The 20815-nt window shown below is 37.3% G+C and overlaps 1 protein-coding gene and 1 pseudogene across 2 annotated transcripts in view; both read left to right on the top strand.

The window, feature by feature from the left end:
* Positions 1–8796, top strand: part of Pde3a (phosphodiesterase 3A) — a 256100-nt gene extending 247304 nt beyond the window's left edge. For both annotated transcript variants that reach the window (XM_034512469.2, XM_076940749.1), the window contains exon 16: positions 521–8796. In XM_034512469.2, the coding sequence (XP_034368360.1) occupies positions 521–762 (242 nt within the window). In that variant the 3' untranslated portion in view covers positions 763–8796. The remainder of the gene's footprint in view (positions 1–520) is intronic.
* Positions 8797–18008: 9212 nt separating this feature from the next.
* Positions 18009–20499, top strand: LOC117715787 (small ribosomal subunit protein eS25 pseudogene; annotated as a pseudogene).
* Positions 20500–20815: the final 316 nt, after the last annotated feature.

Consider the following 20815-nt stretch of genomic DNA (forward strand, 5'->3'; position numbering starts at 1 on the left):
TCCACAAAGGTGCTATATATGGGTAGCAAGAGATCTAGCACACTTGGCACATCCCATGACCATTGGCAAGCTCCAAGTTCAATGGGGATGAAGGTGGGAAGTGGCAGAGAAAGGCTTGTGTTGTGGGGTTTTATGGTATAAGGATTAGCCCTCTGAACTCTGAAAGGCTTGTAATGCAAACCTCTAATTTTATACAGGCATATCCATATATACAGGCGTACTTACACTACACACACTCCACATATTCTTAACAAAGAAGTACAAGTAGAACCTAGTATGAATATTACTAAATATGAAATATTATTCACATTTATCCCTCAGTAATAGTTTATTGTCATGCTCCTTCTGTTTCCCATTCTTGAAAACTGCACTGTTAGCACGTGTAAATCAACTGAGATAGGTAAACAGAAAGACAGACAGATAGATGTCTCTTTGATACTTAATTTCTGTTTATAATATGAAAACCAATAACCTTCATATAGGTAGCTCACAAATAGGTCTGATGATTTATATTTTTCAGGAAAGAAAAGTTTCAAAAGAAGGAGAATCTACTGCCAAATAACTCAGCACCTTCTGCAGAACCACATGATGTGGAAGAAAGTGATTGAAGAGGAACAGTGTTTATCAGGCACAGAGAACCAGTCCCTGGACCAGGCTCCTCTGCAGCATTCCTCAGAGCAGATCCAGGCTATCAAGGAGGAAGAGGAAGAGAAGGGAAAGCCAAGAGCAGAGGAGACTCTGGCTTCACAGCCAGACATGTGACCATGGGTAGAGCGAGCTGTGTTTGCAGACAGAATGACTTGTCTCAGACACGTTCCAAGCCAGCACAACACTTAGACACAACACTGTAGAATACCAGAAGATGGGCAAATGGCTAAAGTGTTTGGGAAACTCTTCACATTTTGTGTGTTTATTTTTACAGTGAAGGACAGCGCTGAAGACTCTAGCTCAAAGAAGCTTTTTCACTTTGCGACACCAGCGTCTAAAGATCGTTTTATAAGAAAGAAATTATATGTGTGTGTATAAATTCCCACATAGGCTCATGTAAGACTCGTATTCACGCATACACACATGCACACTGAGAGCCAGGACGCCTGACTCCACAAGGTAGTAACAGTCATATTAAGATATATAGAGGTCACTGTGACATAAGAAATCATAAAGAACAAGAACTCATGAGGAACTGTGCAGCTTAGAGAAGAAACAGATGTAGGCTCCAGACTGGGCACCTTTTGTTCTTCCTACTGAGGGATGAACATTCCAGAGCATTGTTGGAATTCTAATGCATACTGCCAACTGTGTGTGTGTGTGTGTGTTTGTGTATGTGTGTGTGCATGTGTGTGTGTGTGTGTGAGAGAGAGAGAGAGAGAGAGAGAGAGAGAGAGAGAGAGAGGGGAGAGTGGTCTTGTACTTGTGTGTGCATGAGGAAAGGGTGATGTTTATGACTTTAGTTGTTCATAGAATAGCTGTAACAGGTGATGAAGTACATGTGAACACACAGAAGGAAATCCTTTCTGCAGTGTCTTTGAAAGAATGGCAGCCCTCCTTTTGGCTTCTAAGAAGGTTCCTTAGCAGAGGGAGGGCTTGTGTGGGCCACATGATTGGTACCACTGCTACCTGCCACTTGGGGGCACTCTACAACCAGCCTCACACTCAGAAGACTAAGGCTTTCTGGTCTACCCTGCTTAATGAATGTATAAGAGGTTTGTGTGAGTACACGTGTCACTCACCTAGGATCAATCACCAGTGAAGGGGATAGTGTTCTTTACTGGTGGACACCCAAAAGGAGCTGGAGTCAGCTCTTCATCAGGTAAGAGTTCTAAGAGAGCACTGGGAAAGGCCTGGGAAAGTACCTATAACAATGATACCCCATGTCTTCTCAATTTGATGCAAGATATGTTGTAATAAAGAATAAAGTCAGCAAACTCATCATGGGTTCTGTGACATCATGGACAAAGGCAAAATGTCAACTTAGGGCTTGGAAGTTGGTCTGGGGGAAGCTGCCTCTTGGCAACTGTTGAAGATTGTTCGCTCTGACATCCCTGTTGTGGTCTTCCATACACTGTGTGAAGGCATAGCATGGCTTTACAGCCTGGACCATGGTCGTGCTTCTTTTCTGAAAGGAAGATGAGTGGGAGTTATTCTTTGAAGATAGACTATTGGAAGCTATTTGTGTTATTTTGTTTTGTTTTCTACACTTGTTTATGCTGTGAGCCAAACCTCTATTTAAAAAGTTGATACTCACTTTCAATATTTTATTGGATATTATTACATATGTTATGATTAGTTACCATAATGTAAATATAAAGTTTTTTTTTGTTTCTGTAGATAGCAAACTTTTTTTAAAGAAAAAAAAAGGGGAAAGGGAAACATTTTATAGTTATATTTTAGTCACCATTTTTATACATTGTACCTATCTTCAAGCACAGTAGCTGGGTGATGGTTTATTTTGGAGTTTGAGAGCCACCAGCCATCTGCCTACTCTAGTTTGATTCATGATCTGATACAGTTGTTGGCTGTTAAATTAAGGCATTGAAAAAAAAAAAAAGCTTTTTTTTTTTTTTTTTTTTTTTTTTTTTTTTTTTTTTTTTTTTTTTTTTTTTTTTTTTGCTAACTGAATTAATTTGAAGTCTTTCCCTGCCTGATGAAAGCATTTCTTAAACAAATTGTTAGCATTTCTCCTAAACTCTGTTGCGTGTAGTTTCTGGTTCAGTACTGTGTTGACAAAATTCTAGTCATAGCCTCTGAGACATGTGCATAGATTTTTACCTTTTTTCATCCTTGATTATTTACATTAAAGACCCCTTTGTTTCCCATAAATGGGTCATGCACCCTTCTCTTCAAAAGCAACATTTTCTGTTAATTCACAGCTTTTCCTTTAATAGACAAAGATGAAATAAAAAAAATCAAATATTTCAGGGCAGATTTTTTTTTTTTTAGTTCAGAGGACAATGCAAAGAGGACTTGAAGGATTGGGGCCTCACCCAAATAACTAGAATGTGTCTCTGTGTATTTAGGAGTTAATACCAGGGCTTCAGCAGTTAGCAGATCCTGAATAATTTTTCTTTCTTTATGGTGCCCATGTGTCCCTGTTTGTAAATCTGCTCTGAAGCAAGAACCCTTCTTCAGTGAAGGTAAATAAACATAAACCTTGCCCTGCAATAAAAATGATAAACAAAGCACTTACACTTACATTCATATACTCATCACTCAGTAGCTCATCCACGTCATCAAGTGGACGTATGTGTCTAACATAAGTATAAATAGTCAAACAAGCTAGGTATGGAGTGAGGGGATTGGCATATCTATTGTGAGTGTTTATATTGGAAGTTTGAATAACAGTTTGAATAACGCCGCAGAATCTGAGTAGGAGACAGGCTGGTTACATCATGAGGATCTCAGCAAACTGTCTAGTTTTGCTTGTTTTAAAGTACATGAAATAGCAGGATAATGAACAAAGCATTAGACACTATCTGTTCTAGAATTGTTCTCATTTATCCAGGCAGATTGATTTTTTTTTCTCAGCAAACAAGTTATCATTCTACTCAAACCAAAAGATAACAAACTGAATGGAAGTGTGGAAACCCACCAAGTATGTGCCCTAAAGAGCCACCTAGTAATTCTCAAAGTGTATCAAATATCTTCAAAAGTATTTTCCATGAATGATGTTGTCTACCTTCTTGGCGACAGCAATATTACTGTATTCACCTCCAACTTCAGAGTTAACTTCCTGTGGTGCCAATGTGTTTGATGTGATTTACTACAGTTTTATATGAGCCTATACAGGTGCCATTCGATAAACTCAGGTCTCCCAGTGGAGGGGTCTCTACCCACTTAGGGAAAAGATAGTTTTATAGATAGCCATAACATGTCAATGGTAGGAGAAATTGGGAACCAGCTGCTCTCTACAGAGTAAAGGCCTAAGTGTGTTCTGCATGTTATCTATGATATTTTCAACATAATAATTGAATGTCTTTATGGTGATCGAAGCCGGCTGGCCTTTTGAGTAGCATTTCCTTAGTAGAAATGACCCTTTTCCTGTTTTACTTAACTGTAAGGAAAAAAAATGTTCTTGTTTATGTAAGACCTGGTTTTGTTCTCAGTAGGACATGTACTTGATAGTCAGTGTATTGTCATCTTCTGGCATTAAGAGAACTGCCTCCAGTTTGAAAAAGTGTCTGCCTTCCTCTGTCACTGAACCCTGTTCTGTTTGGGATTTACTCCAGAACAAGCATTAATCATGGCAGTCCCAGTTATGCTAAGGAGAAGGAAGTGCATACCCTGCAGACTGTTTACTAGGTGTAGATATTTGCAATTTCCCCATGTCCTCTGGCCTTTCTTTCCCAGAGAACTTCCTTGAAGGTAAAAGCTGTGCAAAAGGCGTGAGACTCAGGCCTACTCTTTTGTTTGTTAAATGATGGAAAAGTATAAATTATTTTCTAAGTAATAAAAAATATGAAAATTATCATTGTAAATAAAGTCTAAAGCTTGGAATGACTTCTTTATAAAAGTGGGGTGCTTGTGTGGTGAACAACTCCTGACCAATGGTAAAAGAACAATCTGGAAGTTCTCTCTCTTCTGCTTTGGGGCACACTCTTGGTGCTTCCATGAAGCAGACACCTCGACGACCTTCCTTAGGGTGTCTTAGAAGCATTGAGGGGCTTCTTAGCCTTCTCGCTAATCCTGAATCCCATTGGATGCCCCCCTTGAGTTTTGTGTCATTGGCAATTAAATTGCCTCTACAATTGCCCGAAGGTTACAGCAACAGAGTTCTATGGCTTTCCACAGACAAAGTCAGCACTCTACTCTTAGATGTGTTGTGTTGTGAGTGAGAGGAAAAATTTGCATATTAATAGTTCAGTCCCAGAAAACTAAATGCCACAATAATCATGTGCTCTGAAACTGACATCACTTTTTTGCCTTATCTTGCCCCCTGAGCAATGAAATATTTCAAGATCCTTCCTTGTTCTAAGTCACTCATTTCTTTTATGAATTTGTAAAAGGAAATTATGAATTTTCTGATATCAGCATGTTTTAAAATCTATCCAAGCATAGTCAAACTGAAGATAGAGAAAACAATTCACCATTTCAAGCAGAAGAGAGCTCAGAATTAAATTCATATTAGAGTCTCTAATTAAGCAATCAGTTTGGGGTCCTAGATCCATATCATGTTAATTTATCCTCCAGCAAATGCCTAGGTACTCACTAAAATTTAAATAAGTGGATTAAGTTACTAGCACTGACTAAATTGAACCATACTCTTCAGTCTAGGAGGTTTAAATTGTGCTTTTGGTGAGTATTTGTATGTCTCACATGAGGGAACCATGATTAGAGAATAAGAACATACTAGTATACATTATGCAAGATGAATATCAATAATCTATGTTGCTACCTTGTGCTTTGCATATGCTAAAATAATGTTACTTCCTATACTACCTAATACTGCTTTTTGCCTTACCTAATAATTGTCTTTATGATCATGCTAGTAAATTAACCCTAAGAACTGATAAGATGTTGTGACTAAGGTATTTGCCCTTCTCTGTGTGAATATTTTAAATATGTCTGCAGATGCAAAAATGCAATTGGTGGGACCTAATCTGCTGCTTTGGAGGATAAGGTTGATCCTTCAGTTTTTTAATGTAGAAAAGACCATAAGTACATAGACTGTGTGCTTTTGTGTTGGGCTGAAGGCTCTAAACTGATCTCATATTTCTTAACATCATGTGTTGGAATCTTAGTGTATGCCTCCTTCTCAAAGTGGTGTGGCACAGAGGAAAAAATACCCTTCTTCTAATAGATAAATGCTCACTGGAGCCATGTCTAACCCAGACTCTTTGGTTTGCATTAAGAAGTGGCTATTTAATCATGAAAACTAACAAGAATAAATGTAGTCTTTGTGTGTAGTTACTGACAGAAGTACTTCAATTTGATGTGGTTTCTTGAACCACCATTCTCTTAGATTATTGGGGGGGGGGGACATCAATTAAAATTAAACCCATAAAGCACTGCTTCCTGGTACCAAAATACTCATAGTTTGACAGGATTTAATATTTTTTAATGCTCTCGAGGGAAGAGTGCTTTATAAGGGGATCAATAAGTACATAAATTTAATAAGGTACATTAAGAACTTAAGTGTCCTCATGGCAGCTCACACAGACTATAACACAAGTTCCAAGAGATCTGATACCCTCTTCTGACCTCCTTGGGCACTGCATATGTGTGGTACACGGACATATATGCAGACAAAACACCCATTTGCATAAAATAAATTTGTACAAAATATACCAAAGAATGTAGTACCCAAATTGCAATCTAAGTTCCTCTGAGTTACCCCAATGCACAGGGAGGCATCATCCAGTGAGTTATCACAATACATTTAAAAGTGATACATTGACTATAGCTAAGTTCCTCTTAGGACCCTCACAAGAAGGTGTTGTTCAGTCCCTTATCTTCATACATTTAACGTTATGCATTGTCTACAGCTTAGTTCGTTTGAGCTACCCCAATGCACAGGGTGATATCATCCAGTAGTTTATCATCAGACATTAAAAAATGATACATGATCTATTACCATATATTTTATTTACTAAATTCTAATATATAGTTCAAAACTCAAATTCTTCAACACAAAAAAAATTAACTATTATTAATTTAGGCTTTCATAAATGAAGGCTTATCCTTGGATTAACCACACAACTGTGTTCATCTGCCATGTTTGACCAAACAGTAGGGTAAACTATGAAATTCCTATATAGAAGAGTAACAAAACCAAAACCAAACCAAACCAAAACAAACAAAAAAAATTCCACAAAACCTAGTAGAGCCTTGACACATTTAATTTCCAGGTTTTTTTGGACATGCTTCTTTCAACTGAAACAAACTATTGCAGGAAATTCTTACTTCTTAAGAACAGAACAAAACAACAACAACAAAGAAAATAACAACAGCAGCAAACAAAGTTCAGCTCAAAAAAAAGGAGTTTTCTCACTAATTTTCCTTCTCGGAGTCAATATTAGCAAAGACAGTGTAATCAGAAATGTTCTTCTGATGAAAGAGAGGGAAGGAATGTTTTTAATGCCAGGGTCCAAATCACTCCCACTCCATTTCCACAGTGGCATGAAGAAAGAGATAAAAGCAGAACTGAAGACTATATAAAACCCTGATGCACACCTGTCCAGTCTTCTCACAAACCAGCTCAGTTGTTTGCTCTGTAGTGAAATGATCTTGTAGGCCTATGATACAGCCTCGACTTAATTTAACATAAAAAACACTTTTCACACTGAATGTGAACCATTAGTGCTCTGAGCTGGTGCTGCTGAGAAGGAATTTTTCATGGTAATTACATATCCTTTATATAGCAAAATATTCAGACGCTATTGTGAAATCCATAATAACTGTTTTAAATTGTCCTCTCTGTATATAACTTGGTGGTGAATAGGGGTTCTGTCACTTCTCTTTTAATATTGTCAATTGGTTATTTTTCTAACTCAGAAAACCTCTATTATACCAGATATTTCATTTTAGCTATTTATACACATACTGAAGAACTGTACTGTTGTTGCCATTAAGAAATAGTATTAATATATCTATATATTATATGTTAAAGGGAGTTCAATGACTTTTAATATGTATTTATTCACCAATCACTAATTTTAAATACTATGTAAAATATTTGCATGAGATTATTAACATACTATATTTGCTTATGTTTTGCATTTATGAGTGTCAGTTGACTGCATATATCTATTTAGAACATATATATATATTTAGACCATATATCCTAAAATTTTGCACCAATAAGGCTGATCTGCTAGCCAACATGCAATGAAAATAAATATGTCTGAATCCACACATCCCTGGAATTCCTTCCTAGAGGGTTTTTATTTTTAATAATTTTAACCACAAAATGGAAATTGGTGCTTTTACATATTTTGTGAGCTCTCGATATAAAATATGGGGTATGTGTGGGGGGGCTAAAGATTCTCTATGTCATTCTGTAATAATGTAAGGAACTTTAATTTGAGACCATTGGGTTTGGGTTGGGTTGACATGGTCAATTGGATTTTCTTTTGTTCTTGTAGAAAATGCATTCTGATTCCTGATGGAACAGTTGATTTGATTCATTATTGCTTCTTTGTGAAAAGGAAAAAAAAATGCATTGTGGTTCTCTAAATAGAAGATTATAAATATTCAACTCTGTGGAATAATATTTATAACCCAGAAGGTATAGGTTGGATTTAATTTGTTGTTCTTAAAATGTCCATTATTTTCAAATAAGTGCCAACTGAAGTGATCTTGGTAAAGGTGTCATTTTTAAATGACAGTCTTTAACAATGCTTTTTTTTTTTTTTTTTTACCACACTCAGCTTGAGTATGTTCATTAAGGAGTATCTTTGCCAAATTTACCCATTTTTAGAAACACGAAAACTTGGATCTTAAATGATTGTTTTATAATTTAAGTCAATTTGGTCTTGTTACCTGTATCTTGGACATGGTATATGTAGCAATATTTAGTATTATTCCAACACAAGTATTTCTTAAGTGATTCAGTTAATGGATGATAAAAGTTTTGTAAAAATAGGATTTGTATAGAAAGAAAATTAGAGACGTTATATTTATTTTTATTGTTTTTTAGCTTAGAAAGTATATTGATACTCCCTTTTTGCCAGAATTACTGGAAGTGCCTCTTAGTTTATATATTTACATACATATTCAAAATTACTAAAATTGTGTCATAGATCAATATGTGTGTTAAAATGCGAAGATGATATGTAATATAAAATTGATTCTGTGGTATCGTGTTTGATATAGTTATTTGTACATTCCAAGTCCTCTGAGCTTCTTGTACCCAACCTGTTCCTGAGGTCCTGGGTGGGGTTGAATTTTCATGGCAATATCTCTATCCCTATTGATAGTGAATTTTTAGTCATTGACATCACCTAACTTTTAACCTCTGTGCTGTATTCTTTCCTTAATCAAATAGCATCAAACCAAATTGCCCAACTTCAAACATTCAGATTCAGAATAATATGAAGTACTTCTGTTTATACTATAAATAATCCCATAGTAATATGGAGACTTTGGCTATGCAGTAGGGAGTATTATAATTATTCATATGCAAAATTGAGGGTTTTGCTCTGTGTTTTACGAATAACATAGCTTGAATTAGGCCAAACGTTGAGTATTTCATTTAACTGACAGAGACCTCAGAAGCAAATCTAGAGTGCAGCATTGGCCAGATGAATTGACATTTTAATCCACAAATATTGATTTTGCCATTGCTTGTGAAATTCCACCCCAATTCCCAAGCCTGTTATTTCTGAGGTTCTTTTTCTTCTCACTGCAAACTAATCTCTTTTCACAAAGGAAAACACATTCTCATTTATACTTCTTTGTCTCAGACAAATAGTCTCTTTATATATAATCTTTCCCTCTCCCATTATCAGTATGCATGTGCACATGCATACACATTGTTCCAGAAATGCCTAGTACCGTAAAATAAACCACTGGTCATCCCATCTCATCTACCAACCTAGACTACTATACCAAGCAAAATTATTTGCTGTAGTTGGAAAAGAAAAAAAAAGTTTCCATGATACAAGCAGCCTTAAAAGTATTATACCCAACAGATCATCTCTATACAGAATATGGGAAGCAATACTGCATATTGAAGAGAGGAATACACATATAAGAAATTATAGAAAAAATGGATATAATTGATACAACATAAAGTATGACTAAGAATATGAACAGAAAAAGCCTGAAATAAGTATACACTATTTTATTTTTTTATTTTTATTCAATAATTTTAAGTATTAGTGGTTTAAATTCAACAGAAGACACAAGATTGATGAATGGGTTAAGAAACAAAATCATCTTTTTGTTGCCTACAAGAAGCTCAATTTAAATATAGGTATTACTTTATCACCTTAAAATGAAAAGGTGAAAAGAAAGTACTCAAATTAGATCAGAAAGCAAGTAGATATTTCCTTCCTAATGTTAGACAAATAGATTTCATACTAAAACCAATTAGAAGGGATAAAAAAGACATTTCACTTTAATCAAGTGAACAGTAAACTAAGACAATGCACTAAACTCTGGCACACCTAAATTTGCTAAAAAAAAAAAAAATGCATTATTGGAGTTAAAGACAAACATTAATGGTAGGTTTAAGTACCCCACTCTTGTCAATAGACAGGTCATCTAAACAAAAGATAAACATCAGAATAGACAAACATTCTGATTATGTGGCATTATACACAGAAATGGGCTTCACAGGTAACTACAGAACATGACACTCAAACTCCAAAGAATATACAATCTACTCAGCATCCCACAGAAGCATCTTTAATATAAACCACATACTGGGACAAAAACCCCCAAATTTCTAAAGAACTTACAATGTTGTATATCCTATCTGAACATACTGCAATAAAAGTTAAAAAAAAAAAAAAAAAAAAAAACAGTCAACAAATCTGTTGTAATTGTGCAAACTCCTGGATATTAACAACACACTAGCAAATAATGAGTGAATTGAAGAAATTAAGAAAAAAAAAAAAAAAACCTGAAGCTAAGTGAAAACATAAAGAACAAAACAAAATGTTGGGAACAGATTACAAACTGCTCTCTGAGGGGAATTTATAGCTGTAAGTATCTACATTAAAAAATTAAAAGAGAAGAAATGAGTTAATAATATAACTAAAGAACAACAACAACAACAACAAAAAACCACCCCAAATTAACCAACATGTTTTAAACCAATGAAATCAACAGAAGAATCAATGAATCTGAAAGCCTACTCTTTGAGAAGATAATAAGGTCAGAAGATCCTTGGCCCAACTAACCAAAAGAATGAAAAAGAGGATTCAAATGAACAGAATCAGAAATGAACAGGGAAAGACTACAATAGACACTAAAGAAATTTTAAACATAAGTGAATACATTAAAATTCCATTAAGGAAGATGGGAAAGAAATGGATGAATGTCTACATTTATCTAGCAATAAGAGATCAACAACTTTAAAAGAACCATAATGAAGTAGGGCTTGAAACAATAATTAAAGGCCACCTACTGGGTTGGGGGACTCACAAAGCAGAATCTTACCAGATTTTCAAGGAAGATTTATGGCCGTTTTTCTTAAATTATTAAAAGAATATTAACTGAAGAGTATGTCTAAACTACGAAGCCACTGTTCCTCTAATACCCCAAACATCTAATGACACAACAAAAATAGAAAACTAAAGGCCAATATTCCTGATGAACATAGACTCAAAAAATCCTCAGTAAAATACTTGTAATTCACATATAGGCATATATGAAAAAGATTACCCAGAGACATAGGAATGATTCAACATATGCTAGTTAATAAATGTACTAAATCACATCAATGGACTTAAAAGTAAAAAAAAAAAAATAATAATAATCTACATGAGTGTGTCAATGGAAGCGGGAAAAGCTTCTGACAAGGTCCAACATGACTTTCTGATACCTTCACATAATAAAAACTGTATATGAGAAACCCATAGACGATGGCATCTGAAATGGAGAAAAGGTTGAAGCAATCAGACTGAAATCAGGACTGACACAGGGCTGTCCACCACCCCACTCCTTTTGAATATTGTGCTTAAATCACTGTCTCGAGCAATAAAAGGCAAGAGAAGAAAATCAAAGACTGTAAATAGGAAAAGAAGTCAAACTATCCCATTTGTAGGTAATACAAATGTTATTCACAATAGATTCCAAAATTTCAACCAGAAAACTTCTGAAAATTATTTCAACATCGTGGCAGATTCTATAATCAACTTGGAAAACTTAGCATTTCTAAACAACAGGTGAGAAAGCGATCATGGAGACACATCCCATTCACAATTCCCTCAAAGAAAATAAGACATTTAGGAATAAACCTAATCAAGGAGGTGAAAGATCTCTACCAAACTTCAGGAAAGCCTTCTATGAAAACTCGAAGTCTCTAGACAGAGATAAAGACATCAGAACAGGGAGAGTCTCTGCTCTGTTCCCTGTGACCGCATTTCTTATAGACAGGATAAATTTTGAATTGAAAGTTTTGTGGGTAGGTTGGTGTCTCTGTCACTCCACTGGGGTTCCAGCCTGACTACAGGAGGTGGTCTCTTCAGGTTCCATATTCCCAATGTAGAGACACAGCTAACGTCACTCCTGCTGATCCTCAGGCACATCCCTTATCCCAGGTCTCTGTCTTGTTCTGGAGATGCCCCCTACCTCCTCACTCCCATCAGGTGCAGATTTCTATTTATTTTCATGGCTGTCTAGGCATCTCTTCTATCCTTTCCCACACCTGATCCTGAGCCCCTCATTTCCCTCCGTCTCCCCCTTCCTCTCTCCCCTCCCTCCAAGTTCCTTCCACCATCTGCCTTTTATGACTATTTTATTCCCCCTTCTAAGATTCAAAATTCCTCTCTTGAGCTTTCCTTGTTTGTTTTGTTGGGTCTGTGGAGTGTAGCATTGTACCTGTATTTATGGCACCACTTACATACCGTGAGTACATACTATGCTTGTCCTTCTGGGACTGGGTTACCTCACTCAGGATGATATTCTCAATTTCCATCCACTTACCTGCAAAATTCATGATGGCCAACCAATAGCTAGCCCAACTTGAGACCTATACCATGGGCAAGCATCAATCCCTAACTAATGATACTATGTTATGCTTCAGACAGGAGCATGTCCTCTGAGAGGCTCCACCCAGCAGGTGACTCAGACAGATACAGATACCACAGCCAAACAGTAGAGCTTGGGGACTCTTATGGAAGAATAGGAGAAGGATTGTAGGCTCCAAAGGGGATAGGAACTCCATAGGAAGACAAACAAAGTCTGGATCCTTAGGGTTCTCAGAGACTGAACCGCCAACTAAAGAACATGTATTGGCTAGACCCAGGCCTCTAGCACATATATAGTAGAAGTGCGTCTTGGTTTTTATGTGGGTCCCAAACAAATGGAGCAACTATCCCAAAAGCTGTTGCCTATATGTGGAATATGTTCTTCTAGCTGGGCTGCATTGTCTGGCCCCAGTGGGAGAGGAATCACCTAGCCTTGCATAGCCTTGAGGTGCCAGAGTGGAGGAATACCAAGGTGGGGCTCACCTGCTTAGAAGAGAAGGGAATGGGGGTGGGGTAGCATTGCTAGGGGGCTGGCCAGGAGGGGGCAGTGAGCAGGATGTAAAGTGAGTAAGAAAAAAAAGATCAAATTAAAAAAAAAGAAAAAATGGAAAGTCTTTCTATGCTCATGGATTGGTAGAATTAATATTGTGAAAATGAAAATTATACCAAAAGCTATTTATAGATTGAACACAATACTAATCAAATTCCCATCTCTTCTTCATGGGAATGGAAAAACAACCTAAAGTTTATTATTTGTAAGCACAAAAGACCCTTCTTCCCTGGAGGGCCAAAGTAATACCCAGCAAAAATAACAACACTGGAGAGATTACCACTCCAGATTTAAAAGCCTACTACACAGCCATAGCAATTAAAGCAGTACTGGCACCAAAGTGGAGACGTAGACAAATTGAACAAAACAGAAGACTCAAAGATAAATACACAAACCGCAGCCATCTGATATTTGAAAGTTATCAAAAAAACACACTCTGGATGAAAGACCATTTTATAACAAACAGTGTTGGGTAAACTGCATGCCCACATTCAGTAGAATGAAATCAAAGCCATATCTGACAAATGGAGACAACTTGTTCAGTCTGCTGAACCAATGACTGTACTGGGATTCCCTACAGCCTGTATATAGAGGGATGCAAGTGGGTACAGCTGAACACCCTAAGATAGAAATTGCTTGGTTTTGAGGCTAGAATAATCAAGTGTAACACTAGAAAACAGGATACTTGACTCTGATTGTTTATTTTTTATAAATTTTAATTAATATATAAAAAATTGGTCTCGTTGAGTAATTTTCATGATTCCATATTATTAGACTTGTCTTATTTGACCTTTGACCTACTTGACCTCACTGGGATCTTCTCCTCATGTTGATGTTCTTCCTCTCCACAAATAGATCTTCATGCTTGTTTAGAGGAGACAGTTTCCAAGTATAGAATGGTTTTGCCAAGAGACACAATGGTTTCCTCACCCTGGAGTTGAAATCATAGTGTTACTGAACCACCCAAAGAAGACAGAAAAAAAACCCAGTCTCTTTAGCTGAAATATGGGTTCAGATACAAATGTTTGGCAAGAAAGACCAGTTTTGGAACTTAGAGAATTCCCTATGGAGGTTTCCACATTGAATAGTGAATATAATGAGAAACTTGAGCCACAGAATAAAAACAAGGTCCCTAAAGAACTTGTCCCTGAAGGAATGAGAATTTTGGATGATGTTATTACTAAAGGCTTTCAACGAAGGGAAGTACAGAAAAAGAAGCATGGAGAACAGATTTTTCAGTGTTCACTGATGTGGATGCTGGGAACAGAACTTGGGTCCTCTGAAAGACCAGGCAGTTCTAATAACTGATAAGCTATTTCTTTAGATCTCAGTATATGTATGAAATTGTACATTGATAAATGTATGCGTCACTTTGAGCTTTGCAGCCTATAGAAAGTAATTCAAAATTCATCTTCAAACACATTTTATCTACCCATCACATTATTTATTCAAAATGTAATTCTAGAAATTGTTGAATATGTTCAAACTAGACATAAAAAGTACAGTGAGCACTGCGTACCCATTGCCTGGAACACAGATTGAGAAATCCATTCTATAGGTACCACCAAAACACTTAGCACCCCCTAAGTTGTTTTCAAGATAATAGAATATATTTTACATTGGTACATAATTTTAAAAATAAAAATGTGTCTTTGCCTCTGAAGTATTTGTACTCACAGACAATAGAAACCAGTATGTATTATACAAATAAACAGACTAAAAAATATAAATTCCTCAAAACCACAAATTTATAGTTTTTGAGTTTATAAATATATCAAGAAGATTGTAAAAATCTAATGAACATATAGAACATTTCCTTTGGACAGGGATATAAGCATTGGTTGCCATTGGCTGATTCATCCCTTCTGTTTTAACATGTAATTTATTACCCTTGTACTTTTTTATTGGAAGCAGCCTGGCGTGTTTATTCTAATATGATTTTGCATGTTGTGCTTTGATTGTTGTGTTTATGCCATGTCCTTTAGGTCCAGGACTTCTCATAGACTGATGTTCATAATTGGATTCTCTATAAGACTTATATTTAAGCCAAGGCTCTGCTTGGAGGAAGACTAAGGTAACAGCCATATTAAAGCATCTTGCTAAGATGGTCACAAGTGGGACTTAAAACCATGCCAGGAAGTTTGGAGTGGTAGAACAGGTTGAGACCTGGGGATTGGGATTAAGTCTCAGGCACATACCTGAGACTTAAGTGACTCCCTGCCTGATTCCTGACTGGAACACATGCCATGCTCTTCACATAAAAGAAACATGCCCTATGGCCATGTAGGCCCGAATCAGAGCTCTCCGTTCTAGTGAGGTGACTAGAGGTCAGGAGGGCTTAAGCAGACCCACAGCCACAATGGCAGTTTCTTTTGTGATATTACTGGTCACTGGTGACTGTTTTCCATTTAAAAATCTTTATACATTTTAAATTGAAATAGAATAACATCACTTTCCCTCTTCCCTTTACTCCCTCCAGTGTCTCCAAGGTCTCTTTCTTACAACCACTCCTGTGCCCACCCATCAAATTGAGATCTTGCTAAACAAGTGTGATTCCTTACTACACTCTGAATCTTATCTTTATACTCATGGATAAGTGATGACTGTTTTTCATTAATTAATTAGAGGCTTGAAAACTGTAATTTCCTGTCTCTTTTTATTATTCTTAAACTTATATGGAGAATAATTCATCTCTGTTTTTATAAGTAGAAATGAATTGAGTAAGAAAGTGACATACAAGGACAGTTTCTCCCCAAGTATCTCTTCTTTGAAATAGATTTAACTTCCTAACACGGTGATATTATAATCTTTAAAGTGTTATTATGAATTTATTAGTTCTATCATTTAAATATTTCAGGTCTTATTCATACTCAAATCTTCTTATATTTGATTAGTAGAAACTTGCCAAGTTGGGTTTTGATTCCTTCTGACACAAGGTAGTGTTTGAAGATTTTCATCTTGTTTCTAGGAAAAGACATTTCAGGCTCACATACTATCTCCAGCTATGGTGTCAGTAACATAATGCCTGTTAGGGAAGACTAGCATTAAGAGACCAGAAAAGAAACTCTCTGTCTTAGTTTGGGTTGTATTGCTGTGAAGAGATACAGTGGTTTTGGTAACTCTTATCAAGGAAAGTATTTAATTGGGGCTGGCTTACCTTTCCCAGAGGTTTAGACTATTATCACCATGGCAGGAAACATGGCAGCATGCAGGCAGACATGGTGGTGCTGGAGAAGGAGTTGAGATTTCTTCATCTTGATCAACAGGCAAAAGGAAGAGACTGCCACATTAGGCCTAGCTTGAGCATATCAGAACTCAAAGCCTGCCTCCACAATGACACACTTCCTCCAAGAAGGGCAAGTCTCCTAATAGTGCCACTCCCTATGGGCCAAGCCTAAGAGTCTCTGGGGGCCATTTCTATTCAAACCATTCTTCCCATCAAGGAATTTCTCCAAACTTGGTTCAGAAATTTCTTGAATAGAAAAATTTGTTTCCAGTCAAGCTGGGGGTATGGACTACCTTATTCATACCACCTACTTGCTAGCTTATAATTAGACTCTTTGCCAGGGACCCCAATCCCTCTAGAAGAGTAAGCCAAAATAAACTCTTCCTTCCCTAAGCTGTCTTTGGTCGTGGTATTAATCATGACAGCAAAAAAGTGACTCGTATATGGGGAAGGAGAAGTAGATCGAAGAAGATAAATCAAGGACAGAATTATGGGGAATTCCAGTCTAAAGACTAAAAGTACAGGGTGTTGAGGTAGAAGAAAAAAATCAAGGGAGAGGGGCCCTGTAAAACTCAAGTGAGGAAGGAAGACCAAAGAAAAGCATGTGACCAACAATAGCAATGCAACTATATTTACAACCGCATTACTATGTAATTAAATTCAGATATAAAATTTAATCACCTCATTCATTAACGCAAATGTCATTGGTATTATTGATGGAAATGATTTCGATTTATTAGAAAAAAACAAGAGGAAATAAAATTGAGAGCTCTATATTCAAACTAAAGATTGGAAGCAGGGATGGTTTCTCTACAAGACCAAGAAGGTGGAAGACAGTCATTATTAAAGTTTTTAAGGGTAGATGATAGATAGAGCAGTGGTGGATTGTAACATTTATTCTGCCCCTTTGTCACTATTTATCAGTGAATGCCCTCGGTTAAGGCACTAGCTAAAGTCTGGAGCTGGGGGAAAAGATTAGAGAAGGTATTTAAGAAAGAGGGAAGATGATTGGATCATTAAAGTTTATTCTATCCAACAATTCATCTGCTGTCCAGTTAAATTAGTGATGACTAATTCAAAATCAACCCTGAGGGCATGTTAATGAATGGTCTCTATTTTCAAGAGTGTGGGCATAAAAGTGGAATAAACAGAAAGTTGGATGCAAGTTCGTGAAATTTGCCAAGAAAGAACAACAAACAGAAAAAGGGACAGGAGAAGTAAGAGCATCCAGGAGGTAGTGAATAACAAGCACTGGATGCTATTGAGGTAAGGATAGGCATGAGACAATGGGTGTTCTGGGGAAATTGCAACTGCCTCATTGCAACTCTGTGCTGTGATTCTAATCTTCTGTATCTCTAAATGAACCCTCCCTTGGGAAGAGGGATTTAGCAGGTGAAACAAAGTTAGAAATTCCCAAAGATCTCAGTAGAGTTTAGGGAACAGAAGGAAGAATCTTAGGAGACACCATGGCCAAGTGCTTAGCTTGACTAAGCATTTTAGAGTAAAGGGACCCCAAAGTGTGACCAGTTTCTTTCTTGTCTAAAAGCTAGAAATGCCCTGGGTTATATCTGCAGCCTTGTTCATGCCAGAGGTCAAAATGCTAGAAGCATCTAACTCAAAAATACCTCTGGTTCTACTGGGGCCAGAGATTGGCGGTGCCAGAAAGGGGTGAGATGTTTCCTTATCTCTCTTCTCTTAAAGTATGCTTCCTGGAACCCATACTGAGAATTGTCCTGAAACTGGGAGTTACCTTCATACCTAAAATGGAAACTGGACCAACCAGGACAAGTTCATCTCCACCTTGTCTTCCTCTACCCACTAAGTCCTTATTAACTCCAAAGCAATTACCTGGAACACCCAGTGTCTTAGCTCCATTCTTTCCAGTGACCCCTCCAGCTATGTAGGCACTCGGCCATCTTTCTCTCTCTTAAGATACCTCTAATAAGATACATCTCTAAAACTAAGCTTCTGAAATCTATGGATTTCCTTTTTCAGATTTACAAAACAGACACTCAAAACCACTGAGTTCTAGTGGCCTTGGTAGCCATAGAGTTTCTAGGACCCTATTTCCCTACAAAAACACACAAGTCAAGAAGGCTCCTCTGTTTTCAAAGACAGTCTGAAGTTTCCATATCAACAACAGATGTAGAGATTTCCTCCAAGACTCCAATTCACCTCACCGCAAAAAGCCAAAGATCCTCAGCTGACCTCAGGAAGTGGAAAAGACAAGGAAGGCTCCTCCTTTACAGTTCTGAGATGAGCTTAACCCTACCCACCCCTTGAAAACACTGTTCTGCATAGTTTTATGTCAGCTTGACACAAGCTAGAGTCATCTTAAAAGCAGGTACCTCAATTAAGAAAATGCCTTCATAAGATCAAGCTGTAGGGCATTTTCTTAATTGGTAATTGATGTTGGAAGGCCCATTGTAGGTGATCTCACGCCTGGGCTGGTGGTCCTGGGTTCTGTAAAAAAGGATGCTGAGCAAGACATGGGGAACAAGTCAGTAAGCAACACCTCCATGGCCTCTGTATCAGCGGCTGCCTTCAGAATCTTGCTCTGTCCTGACTTCCTTAGATGATAAACAGTGATATGGAAATGTAAGCCAAATAAACCTTTGTTCCCAAAGTTGCCTTGGTCATAATCTTTCATCAGAGCAACAGTAACACTAAGACACACATACACACATGCATGCACACACACACACACACTCTCACACACACACACACATACAGAGAGAGAGAGAGAGAGAGAGAGAGAGAGAGAGAGAGAGAGAGAGAGAAGAGTGTGAGAAAAATGGGGAAAGGCAGAGAGGGGAGTAAGACAGAGGAGAGAGAGAAAGAGAGACAGAGAGAGACAGAGAGACAGGGATGGAGAGACATAGAGAAAAACAGAGAGACAGAGGAGAGAGAGTGTGAGAAAGAGATAAGAGAGAGAGAGAGAGAGAGAGAGAGAGAGAGAGAGAGAGAGAGAGAGAGAGAGAGAGAGATCGAGTTTGGCTCATGCCCTCTGTCACTGCATCCCTAGGGATGAGACTTTGGCTTCTCAGCACAGCGACAGAGTTGAGTGACTAAGACAGAGATGCTCTGAGTCTTGGTTGACCTCTGACCTACCTGAAATGTTTTAAATTTGTCTACTTTACATTTGTTTTCCTGGGAAATTTTACATGACACAGATGTATCAAATAAATCCAATTATTAAGATATAAAGAAATTCATTTCAAAGTAATCCTTTGGCATACATACAGTTTTACCAAACATAAAGATCAGAGCAACTTTGCATACTAATGAAATACATAAAAAATTAAGTGTTGGTTAAATATTTGATACTTCAGGGTTGAAATCATATTCAATAGTTTCCAGAACTGAATCAACCTTAGAGTTTTTAAACATCAATGCTGAGAATGAGATTATATGGTACAAAATAGCAGAAATATGCTTAAGGTCATTTCAGAAATTATTGGAAATTTTGCCCTAATCTCGAACCAAAATTAATTGAAGATTTTTTAAAAATAAAATTCAAGTTAGCAACAAACATAAATTTTTGAATCATATTTTAATATGATATGAGTATGTGCTAATTTGATGTAGATTGAAGAGTGACATCAGGAAAACATTACAAGCCTTGCTTTCTGTAAGTAAAACACTTTGCTTCTATAAAAGCAGAAAATTTCCCCCCACCTCTGACATCTTAGTGAGGCTACAGTCCTTGTCACTCTCTGAGCCCAAGGACAACAAGAAGAAAGATGCCAGAAAGTTGGCCAAAAAAGACAAAGACCCAGTATATAAGTCTAGTGGCAAGTCCAAAAAAGGAAGTGGTCCATAGGCACAGTTCGGGACAACCTCAACAATCTTGTCCTGTTTGACAAACCTACGTACAACAAACTCTGTAAGAGAGTTCCCAACTATAAGCTCATTTCTCCTGCTGTGGTCTCGGGCTATTGAAGATTGGCAGTTCCTTGGCTATGGCAGCCCTTCAGGAGCTACTTAGTAAAGGACTTACCAAGCTGGTTTCAAAGCACAGAGACCAAGTAATTTACACCAGAAACACAAGGGATGGAGATGTACGAGCTGCTAGTGAAGACACATGAACGGGTTCAATCAGCTGAATGATGTGTTTTATAAAAAGATATAGAGAGGATATGTTTTGGTGATTGTGTAGTCAGGTATGGGGGAAGGGGGTACCTCTGCAGGCCCATGCTGAGGTATCCCTTCCCCCTGAGGGACCAGCCACACAGGATGGTATAGTATAGAATAGAGTCTACTCAGGTCATGGGGAAGGTAATTGAGAAGGTAGTAGAGACAGAGAAAGGCACACACACACACAGAGAGAGAGAGAGAGAGAGAGAGAGAGAGAGAGAGAGAGAGAGAGAGAGAGAGAACAGAGAAGAGGAGTAGAGGCTGGCC

This window comes from Arvicanthis niloticus, chromosome 9, assembly GCF_011762505.2.
Source record: "Arvicanthis niloticus isolate mArvNil1 chromosome 9, mArvNil1.pat.X, whole genome shotgun sequence".
NCBI lineage: Eukaryota > Metazoa > Chordata > Mammalia > Rodentia > Muridae > Arvicanthis > Arvicanthis niloticus.